This window comes from Salvia splendens, chromosome 5 (assembly GCF_004379255.2).
Source record: "Salvia splendens isolate huo1 chromosome 5, SspV2, whole genome shotgun sequence".
Lineage (NCBI taxonomy): Eukaryota > Viridiplantae > Streptophyta > Magnoliopsida > Lamiales > Lamiaceae > Salvia > Salvia splendens.
In genome coordinates, this window is record NC_056036.1 from 18457049 (window position 1) to 18468309 (window position 11261).

Below are 11261 nucleotides of genomic sequence, written 5' to 3' on the forward strand. Positions count from 1 at the left end.
ATTGGGAAATGGCTCACCTACACCGCGTTGCACTGGATAATTATTTGCCGGAGCATGTGCCTTGCTTCGAATGCACGCGCCTTTCTTTCACGCTCTCCGTCAATCACTCCGCTCCACTGATTTAGTATATTTATTTAACACAACTAATTAATTCTTTTATCTATGTTATGGAAATGAAAAGGACTAATCAAAATAATTAAATTGAAATATCTACAAAGCTTATACTATTACTCCAAATAATTATGATACACGGATTGCACAGCCACATATACTTAACTTTTGTATTACATGATGTATCTCAATCAGGATGCATGTTTCAGGTTATATACATTGCATTCCCATTCCCATAGGCAAGCTTAAATCTCTAGTATGTATTTGATGACATTATGCATATGGAGTATAGTATAGTTTGAAAACTTTAAATGTACAAATACGATTTAATTAGATCATGTGGTCAGCAAATATACATCGTGTACATGCAAAGTAAATTCGAAGCTCATATTTATTCCACTAACATCTCTTATATAGGTTGAGTTTTACTGTATTTCATAAGAATGAACAAAATATCCGAAAATGGGAAATTAAATCAAGCTAACCAAAAATATTGAATTCGGTTGATTTCAGATTCAGTATTTTCAAAACCTAATAAATTCCAAATTCGAATTATATAAATCATATAATATTATTTTTAGTTATTTGACCCTAATCAGGCATTCAATCTTAATCGTATCACAATTTAAATAAATATGAGAAAAGTCATAATTAATACTTAAATAGTAGTAGTAATAAATAAATAAATTATTTCTAGTTTGTTGTAATTTTTATTTTTTTAATTAGAGATCATCATGTACAACCGATAGAAAAATAAAGAACTAAACAACTAAGATTATTACGTAATGTTGGTGGAAATTAAATAAGTCGTCATTCCATGTATAGACTAAACAACTAAACATATTATAATATTGATATAAATTAAATATAAGGTCAACCCAAACGGCCTCCAATTAATCAAATATAGGAGCATGACATATCATACGAACCGTGAATTAATGAGTTGTGTTTCATGTGTGTTGGTGATAGACTGTGCATGTTCGAATTCTACATTAGTACGATGTTATTTGTTTTGGGTAGAGTCTTCACGGTTCTGCTATTGATGTACCTCTCAAAAGACCCCATACTAATAAAGTAAGGGTAATTCATATATATGCTTGCAACTCTTGTTCACTCTCTGACTTTTTGTATAGGAGTAGTCATGGAGCTTGGGGATTCTAAATCAGGAGAACACCCTATATTTAGAACACGCACTAAAAAAAGATAATCGATGAATTTATAGCAAAATCTGAACCTTAATATGTGTAGAAAACGAGGTATCCTCTCGAAAAAATATTCAGTGAACCTTCCATACCAATGTGTCATTATGAGGTGGTGTACCCAACCAATTAATCTTTGACAAATGGAAACATAAATAGTTCGCATCCATTTAGACATGCCAACTAAAGGAGTTATTTTTAGAAGATATTTATTATACCACTTTCATAAAATAGTATTGCATAATCTTAAAATATCAAAATTGAAAATATTTTTTCCTCCTATATGGTGTTAAATAAATTTACATACTTATAGTTATAATTTTATTTTTATATTAAATTACTAAGTAAAATTATAACCTTTTAAATACACTAAAAATAGAAAAATGAAATTATAGTCATGCTTTTTATTTGTGTACGTACATTTTATATTATATATGTATTTAAATATAAATATACAAGAAAAAATAAATTATAACTATAAAATTTTAAACAGTACTCCTACTAATACTATTGTTACTAAAATATTTATTTGGGACTCTCTTTCCAGAGAAAATTATACTAAAATTTTATGGTTATAATTTTCTTTTTCTTATATAGTTACATGTAAATATACATATATATGTGATATAAAATGTACACAAATAAAAATCATGACGATAATTTCATTTTTCTATTTTTAGTGTATTAAACGGTCATATTTTTACTTACTAATCTAATATAAATATAAAATTAAGTTATAACTGTATAAGTATGTAATATATTTATATATAGAAGGAAAAAAATATTTTCTTATCTTAAGATGATGCAATATCTTATAAAAGTGTTTTACTCCATAAATATCTTCTAAAAATAACTCTATTAGTTGGCATGAGTACACAACTCATAATGGTTACTAAAATTATGTTTACTAAAATTTCCATTTGTCAAAGATTAATTGGTTGGGTATACCACCTCATAATGTCACCTTGGTATGGAAGATCCACCGAGTATTTTCTCGTACCGTCTATTATCATTTCATTTATTTTCCTTAATTAACTTGCTAGGTGGTGGAAACATACGAACGAAAAGACGCTAGTATGGCTAGTCAGGTTATTCTAGATAAAATTGAAATAAAATATATTTAAAATAATTAATATTCCAATATTAATTGGAATAATTTTGTTAAACAGCAAAGATCAATATTTATAAGTTATGACTAATCTTATGATATTATATCCCAAAGCTAAGTTTTGGGTTAAACATATTAAACCGAACAACAATCATTATAAGAGCTTATAAGTTGTGAAAGTATGTATATAATTAAGCTATATAAGTTAAAACTTTAAAGTGTATGTATTAAAAATATAAAATACAATAAAGTTATTTTTGTAAAATAATTGTTGGTTATAAAATTAGAAAAAAATAATTTGGAGCTTTGGAACTTTGAATAATAAATTGGTGCATTACAACTCATTCTTTGAGCAGTCTGCAAATAGTTGAACTTAATTTTTGTCACTTATAATATATATATATATATATATATATATATGTATATATATATATGTATATGTATATATATATATATATATATATGGGTGTGTTAAGGTCCTTCGCAGTTTTTCATTCCAAGCTTCAATCAGATCACAGCCCTTGGATCCTTGAATTGGATGGTTGTGATAATCTGCATTATTACGCTATTATGGTGCATTATTAGTCGGTGTGTATTATTCAACTGAAAATCTGCAATCAGGGCCGTCCCGACAAAATCAGAGGCCCTGTGCAAAAATCTAAAATGAGGCCTACCACTACAGAAAAAAAGACAATGCATTTTAAAGCTATATGATAATTAAAGAAAAAAAGACAATGCATTTTAAAGAAATATACTATAGAAAAAAGACAAATTGATGCGTTTGCGCTGCTCCCAATCGCAATGGCCGACGATGGCAGGCGCTGCAGAAGCGATCAACGATGGCTCTGGTGAGCTGGTCCCTGTTGCGGCGTTTGTCGATGAGGAACACCGAACACGAACAGGCGGCTCCCATGTCTACGATCGGGAAAAGAAACCGATCAGAATTGGAGTCACGGTGCTAGAAAAAGGCCTGGGCGTTGCTATACAAGAGAAATAGCTTTGTTGGGCTGAAAAAATAGGAATACATGTATATGGGCTGAAATATTTCAGATGCCCCTGAAAATTGGGGGCCCTGTGCGGTCGCACAGGCCGCACGGGCCAAGGGACGGGCCTGTCTGCAATATTATATTATAATGGTGCATTATTAGTCGGTGTGCATTATTCAACTGAAAATCTGCATTATTAAATGACACGTGGCATCAATCTAACCGTCGGATGACAAAATCATGGGGCTGAGATTAAAAAGAATAATAGAACACAAGATAAAAAAGCAAATGAATACACATAGAATGATAAAAAAGCAAATGAATACACATAGAATGAGGTGTGAGTGCAAAACAAAAAAACATGGTTTTTTTTAGATAAGATTGGGAAGAGAGTTAAAGTGCAGTGTGGTTGTGTGAGAAACGACATGATGCTAACTTTGCGGCGCAAACCGTTTTCACAAATGAAATGGCAGTTGACTAACAACTCTTCTAATCAAGGTGGCATGTTACATATTCATTCATTCATTCTTCAAGGGACTAGGTATAAAAAAGGTTATTGGTAAAGCCTAGATTTATCCACTTCATATGAATCATTAAAAGGTACTACTCCATAAAAATAGTAATTGAACATCTCCACCATAGTATGGATCCATTCAATGAATTAAAGTTCGGATAAATATATTAAGCGTTATTTGTTTGTAAAATATATCAACTTTCATTTTTTTTTTGTTTTTTTCCATAATTTTTAAACTAAAATATTCCCTCCGTCTCATAAAACCATGGGAAATGAGTATGATATGGGAATTAAGATAAAATTGATGAGTGAGAGAGATGAGGAAAATGAAATGGTAAAGTAAGAGAGATGATAGTGAGACCTACATGATTAAATTGATATAACTTTTTAAAAATGCAATGCACATATTTCGTGGGACGGGTGAAAATGGAAAGTGCACATATTTTTATGGGAACAAGGGAGTATAAACTTTCGATTTATTGGATTTTTTTATTTAAAAGAAATTAGGGGATAGCTCGAAAGTGATGTATCAAATTTAAACTTAGATAATAAACTACTATACTTAGTATATATTCAAAACAAATTAAAGTTAGTTAATTCTACTATTTAGAATATTGAAGTAAAAATATAGTAGATTTTTTGGATAAGAAGGGAGACTAATCGCCACATCATTATTATAGGACATGTGTTTTGTATGTATCTCCATTGTACGGAGTTGAGTATGTGATATGATTATCACATTTTCGTTAGTCTTTACTCTAGATTGCATAAATAGTTTGCAGGGAGTGAAAATGAGTAATCCTGTCTGCTATAATGAATGTGTTTTTATGACTTTTGGCTTTCTATTTTAAAATCGTTAACTTGTCAACTTAAATGTAATAAAGCTTTTTCCATCTTGCCTACAAATAAATTGTAATTGGTTGTAATGGGAAGTTTTTTCAATAAAAATAATTCAATCTATGGAACCAAATCTCAAGTTGAAGAAAGATAAAGGAAAGCCATTGAAGGACGCTAAGAAGTTTTGACAACTTATTGGGAGTTTAATTTACTTGACTATCACAAAATTAAAAATTTCATACTCGTTGGATTTGTTGCTCAATTTTTGCAAAACCCAAGGCATTTAGATGTTGCAAGGGTCTTTACGATATGTGAAAGGAACTTTAAGTCATAGGCTTCTGTACAAGAGTAGTATTGACTTCTTGCTGAGTGAGTTTGTAGATGCCGATTGAGATAGAGACTTAATGATTAGTGGTTAACCTCGGGATACTGTAACCATGACTATCATGTGCAGAACAAGTGTGACAATGAAAGTGCAATAAAGCTTGCTTCAAATCTACTTTTTTCATGCTCGAACGAAAGTATATTGAGGTCTTATATTGAGGTCTGACATCACTTAATCCGTGAGAAAAATATGAATCAAGAGATAAGCAAGAGGGAGTTTGCACCAATGGTCAAGTGGTTGATATTCTCACAAAGATCTTGGCAAAGTCTAAGTTGATTTTTTTTATGATGCCGTAGGTGTTTATAATCGGAAGTTTGGACTAAGGAAGAGTGTTAAGATTAGTGCTCAACTTTAGGAACCACTAATACATCTTATGTTAGTGGCTGATTTATTTTGTTTATGTTATTATTTTGTTAAATTGTAGAAATCACTCATTGTGCACAGTGGCTTAGTAATTGATTACAGTTATTTGTTTTATATTAAAGGAAGAGCGTTGGAGGGCTACCTACTTTTAGGAATTTGTTGAGCAATTTTGTCTTTAAATAAGTCGTGCAGTACTTCCAAAGACATATCTTATCACGCCTTTGGGCCATGTTTGGTTGGCGGGAAAGTAAAGTTGGCAAGGAAAATGATTCATGAGAAAATGAATCCCGGGAATATGATTCCTAATAACTTTACTTTCCCGTGTTTGGAAAATATCAAGATTTTAAAGTTTATATTTGATTTAAACACAAAACAAAAATATACTTATCAGTTTTTATTTATAAAAAATAATAATACATATTATTTAATAAATTATTAATTACAAATGATAATAATTATATTATTTTATTTATTATTACGATGGATAGTTTAAATATGGATTATACATCATAATATATAATAATATAATAATAAATAAGATTATTATTATTATTATTATTATTATATTTACTAAATATTTAATTGAATAAATTTTATAATTTAAAATTTTACTACAATTTTATTGTTAATTACTAATTTATAGAGTAATAATTATTATATTATTATATAATTATTATTATATTTAATTATTAAATAAATTATTATTATTATGATAATAAAAATTAAATATAAATATTAATAATATAGTTATAATTATGATAATTTGAATTATAGTTATTTATTATCCTGAAATTAAGTATGGTTTATATTTTTAAATTATTTTAAAACATTGTAATAAATGATGATGATGATGATGATGATGATGAAACTATACTATATTGCATTAAATATGTAAGAATCCTAAAACTGGGAAAAAGAATAACTAAGAAAAGTTAGGATTCAGAATGCTGGAAAGTTGTACTAACTTTCCTTGTTTCAGGATTTTGATTAAAAACGGAAACAAACACTGGAATTTAAAATTTAAGGAATCAGATCTATTCTAGATGATTGTTTAATTACACATATAATTACATAATAAACCAATTAATGCAATACACAAATCGTAAAGTCCAGGAACTGAATTCAATCATCACTTTAATTATGTCGTTTGAACTTGATTATGCGCTGACTATTTCTCTATTTTCTGGGCTTGTCCCCTTTTATATAAAGTTGTTTGTTGAGCAGATCAGAGATCTATGAATGATTAAATTTGGGCCACATTAATTTATAATTTAAATAAGCCAAAACTTAAATATTATTATCACCCACTAAAGATATAATTATGATTGTCCGCCCAAACCAAAAATTATAAATTGTGGCTTCTTATTTCACGCGTTAAGATAAAAATATCAATTAATTAGTACTTCAAGTCTGCTATCTGATTTATATTAATTAATTTCAACTTTAACAATTTTGAAAGTATATAAAAATTTAAACTAAATTTTAAAATAAGAAATTAAAATGTATCAAAAGTGGTTGAAAACTTCAATTTTATATGCATAAAAAAATAAATTTTATGTATAAAATTCATCAGTAAAAGAAATAAAAACTCCAAAAAAAATTTGATTATATTTTTGCCTCTAAACTACCCCTTGCTCGTTGTACACGGCCACCGGTTGCCGCCGTAGTGATCGTCGTCTCTGCGTAATCGCCGCCGTCTGAACCTGATTTGCGCTTCGGCCATCGTCAATAGCTACTGGCCGCCGCCACAGTCGCTATTGAAGGTTAATTTGCTTCCATCTTCCCCACTTCCTAAAGCCCTAAATGTGAGCCTTAATTAAATTTCATCTTCAAAGCACTACCGAACTTCACAAATACGCAGCTTGTGATTGATTTTCATATGATTTATTTTTTAAAAATTTCATTTGCTAGAAGCTTCATTGTTGCTCCTACATTGAATTTCAGATAACAGAGGGAAGATGACTCCTGTCTCATCCAAGCTTTATGCAGGTCCTCTTTTCTTCTATCTGTGTATCAGGAAATCATTCGCATTGTTTATGAAGTATGTATTCATTCAGTTTTCATGTTCATATCTGACCTTATTGTGATAAGCAATTTGGATTTTGCAGATGATGTGAGTTTGTTAATGGTACTAATTGACACGAACCCATTCTTTTGGAACTCGGCTCAATCCACGCTACCCTTCTCCAAGTTCTTGACTCATGTAATTTCCTTTACCGAGTGTAGTTTCATCAGTTCATGAAAACAAAATCATGGTTTGTGCTTTATTTTCAAATTCAAAATATAAATGGAGTTTCCTTTGCAGCTTTTTTAAATCCATTTTTTTTATTTAGTGTAGCTTCTTCGCTTCTAGTTCTATGACAAAATTCATAGTTTAATGCTGTATTTCAATAGGTAAAGCAGGTAATGGGATATTTTTCTATGCAGGTACTTGCATTTTTGAATTCTATACTTCTGCTGAATAAGATGAATCAAGTGGTTGTCATTGCAGCTGGTTATAATTCTTGTGGTTACATATTTGATTCATCAGACCCACAGAACCAAAATAAACGGGCAGAGGACTTACTGCATAAATTGGAGGAGTTTGTGGACAATGACCAGGAAATATGTCGTGAAGAGTCTGTGGATGGCCCAGGGTTCTCACTTCTATCTGGTTCCCTCTCAATGGCGCTTTGCTGTATCCTATTCTTCCTTTTCATTGCTTTGAGATGCATGGATGTTCAGCTCAATTATGCTAATGTTCTCTTGTAGTGGTTGTCTATTTTAATATTGTATTATTGTATTATTTGATTCCCATGACTTTTAGACTAAATAGATATTCAGAGGGTCTTTCGAACAGTGCCACTTCATCCTCAGCCACGGGTAAGTGTACGATGGAGTAGCTACTGAAGACATATTGTAATATTGATTGAGAAGGATAAAAAACTAAAAAAATTGACGAAGTAATAAGCCCTTTAGCTTTTATTTCACTCTGCAACGCATTTTTCTTATTGGAAACCAAAAAATACTAAAAATCATGATTAACCTGTTCAAACTCTAGTTGGACTACATATAAGGTGAGCTGTCAATCTTGACAGCAATAGTCACATTTCACCCTGTAGTAACTTCTCCCTGTCCAATGCCTCACATCCCTTATCCTTCCTCAACCTGACCAGTATCTGAATGCCTTGTAAACGCACCATCATTAGTTCTTTGAATGATTTATGTTTGCACTAGTCCTTTTTTCTGCACTGAGATCTTGTATTCATTTCCTAGTTTCGTAAAATCTTACGTAATTTCTAAAGTCTTAAGTAAAAATTACTATTGCAGATATTATGCTTACATGGATCTCCAGATGGACCTGGACAGTATGTACTTATTTTTTCCTTAATGGATCTAAAAAGAGTACTTTTGCCTTTGTTAGTCCCTGCGCTGACTCTTTGTTCCCTGCAGATATGTAGCTATCATGAATTCAATTTTCTCTGCTCAGCGATCGATGGTAAAAGTCGGTCTTAAGTTTTCTATTCTCAGTTTTCATTTAATAAATGCTTTCTTAATTTAATCAACATGTGATCAGGTAATAAAGAAATTTTCTTTTGCTATATGAAGAGCAAGAGAAGCAAATTGTATTTGGATCTTTCGTCTATTCTATGTAATTTTGTCATCTTTCATGGGTTTACTGTGGATCATTAGAATCCATCTGTTTCTATGGTTATTGTATTGCTTGCTGATGAAAATCAAGGCCAACTACAGGTTGACTGTGTCAATATCTAATGTTTTTTTAACAGAAAAACCTACCACCATTACTTTTCATATTCTTGGCCATAAGGAACAATCTTACGTCATTAGCATTGAGCATAACGTTGAATTTGATGTAGAAGCTTCATCAGTCCCCTGAAATATGGATGCCATTGATACCTAAATCATGGTAGTGTAGAAATTCTATATCATATGGTATTCTTTTAAGTAATATACTTGCACGATGGCAGTAGGTTTACCTAAGAATTTAAAGAAGCCCAAGTGGGGGGTTATTCTTATGCTCTTTTTGCCTAAACCTTGCATGGGGTTTCCTAACAGAAGTACTCATCGATGCTGATTGAAAAAACTGTACAAGCCTATTACCTTAGGTACATGTTCGATAGATAAAAGGAAACCAGCGTAATTCAGGCAAGCATGATCAGATGTACAAATATCAAGTATCATAAGCTATCCATCATACCTTTATTCATCTCTGTGCATTGGCCTTGATTTTCATCACCCAACAATGCAATAACCAAAAATATCTCTTAGATCATTGGCCAATTTTCTCTACATCTATCCTCTTTCAGGTTCCTATAGATTCATGCGTGCTGGGAGCTCAACACTCTGCTTTCCTGCAGCAGGTAGCGTATCTATTTAATGATATCAATTTATTTGTTAATTTATGTAATTATAAAATGATAATGCTGAGCTTCTCTTTGGCATTTTGGTTAATAACATGCATAATTTTCGACAGGCTTCTTATATAACTGGTGGTGTATATCTGAAGCCGCAGATATTCGATGGCCTATTTCAGTATCTTTCGGTAATTACATTTCCATATTGGCATATGTGAAATAATAAACACATCAGTATCTTGCTATGTTCTTGTTGTCGGAAATATAATTCTCTAGCTTGGATTTTTTTTGTTGGCTAGAGTAAGAAAAATCTAACTCAGACTTATGTTAACCAATTTGTTGATTGTAAGATCTGTGGAATTCAAAGAATAGATTTGCAGGCTCCAGATGTTTTTCTACCATATTCTTAAACTAACCAAAGTGAGACTTTTGTCACATGCAGACTGTGTTTGCTACTGATTTGCATTCTCGTTGCTTTTTACAACTTCCTAAGCCTGCTGGAGTAGACTTTCGTGCATCGTAAGTTACTTTATGTCTTGTACATATAATTTTCATCTTTCATAGTCTATTTTTCTTTAATTCCATCTCCAGGGATGTTAGTTAAAACCCACTCCTCGTATTACTTTCATGGTTTTCCATATGCCGTATGGAAACTGCCCACAATAAAGTATGCAAATTTATATTTTGGTTTTCCTTAATAGATGCTCCTATCTAGAATCTTCGGTCCTTGTACCTCTTGCATCCATGTTGTTCATTAGATTAATTTCTGAAGGCCGTTCGTTTACCTTTTACTCATGTTGTTCATCCAGGTGTTTCTGCCACAAAAACACAATTGATATGGGCTACATTTGTTCGGTATGTTTATCTATATTCTGCAAGCATCAGAAGAAATGTTCAACCTGTGGGTGAGTTGCATCTTTCTCATTTATATAAACCTTTTACAATTCTATTGTCTATTTGTAGAAGCTACTAATTTCAGAGAACCATCTGTCTGGTTTAATGAACAATCAGAAGGACTATATTTTAGCCATGTTTGCTCTCAGTTTATAGGGCTGTAACTCAATAGATATGTGATCTGCCTAATGCTCTAATACAAGAGAGGGAGATCTATGGTTGTATGATGTGTCTTAATCTGATTCTCGTTGGTGATGCAGATCTGTGTTTGGTCAGGCCCAAACACAGAACTCCTCGACAACACCTGACAGGAAGATGAAGACGCCGGTTGACGGTTAGTTCGAGACTCAGTTTCTAGTGTATGCTACTAGTATTTCCATTGAGTTGTTGGCCTCGATGTTTTTTTATGGTTATTGCTCTCATAATCTACTGTAGCTTTGTTTAATTTTCATAATTTCTTAATAGATTCCCCCTAACCCTAATATAATTCAATGCTAACCTTAGTGCTA

At 31.4% G+C, this 11261-nt stretch overlaps 1 protein-coding gene across 4 annotated transcripts; it reads left to right on the top strand.

The window, feature by feature from the left end:
- Nucleotides 1-7092: 7092 nt before the first annotated feature.
- LOC121802566 (general transcription and DNA repair factor IIH subunit TFB4-like) lies at nt 7093-11261 on the top strand. 4 transcript variants are annotated; one of them, XM_042202254.1, is made up of 12 exons: nt 7093-7308; nt 7448-7492; nt 7612-7706; nt 7931-8180; nt 8319-8365; nt 8813-8850; nt 8936-8981; nt 9811-9864; nt 9978-10046; nt 10301-10377; nt 10668-10763; nt 11013-11261. In XM_042202254.1, exons 2-12 carry the CDS (start codon nt 7462-7464, stop codon nt 11089-11091), a joined length of 882 nt encoding a protein of 293 aa, XP_042058188.1. In that variant the 5' UTR covers nt 7093-7308; nt 7448-7461; the 3' UTR covers nt 11092-11261. The 4 variants fall into 4 exon arrangements, 3 of the variants coding, with proteins under 3 accessions (XP_042058188.1, XP_042058187.1, XP_042058189.1); XM_042202253.1 differs by having other exon boundaries at nt 7093-7266; XR_006050811.1 differs by lacking the exon at nt 11013-11261 and adding an exon at nt 9060-9134 and having other exon boundaries at nt 7093-7266; nt 8813-8981.

Coding starts and splice junctions, on each gene's coding strand:
- LOC121802566 (XM_042202254.1), top strand. CDS start 7,462: ATGACTCCTGTCTCATCCAAGCTTTATGCAG. Junction 8,366..8,812: donor CACTTCATCCTCAGCCACGG/GTAAGTGTACGA, acceptor TTACTATTGCAG/ATATTATGCTTACATGGATC. Junction 9,865..9,977: donor ACTCTGCTTTCCTGCAGCAG/GTAGCGTATCTA, acceptor AATTTTCGACAG/GCTTCTTATATAACTGGTGG.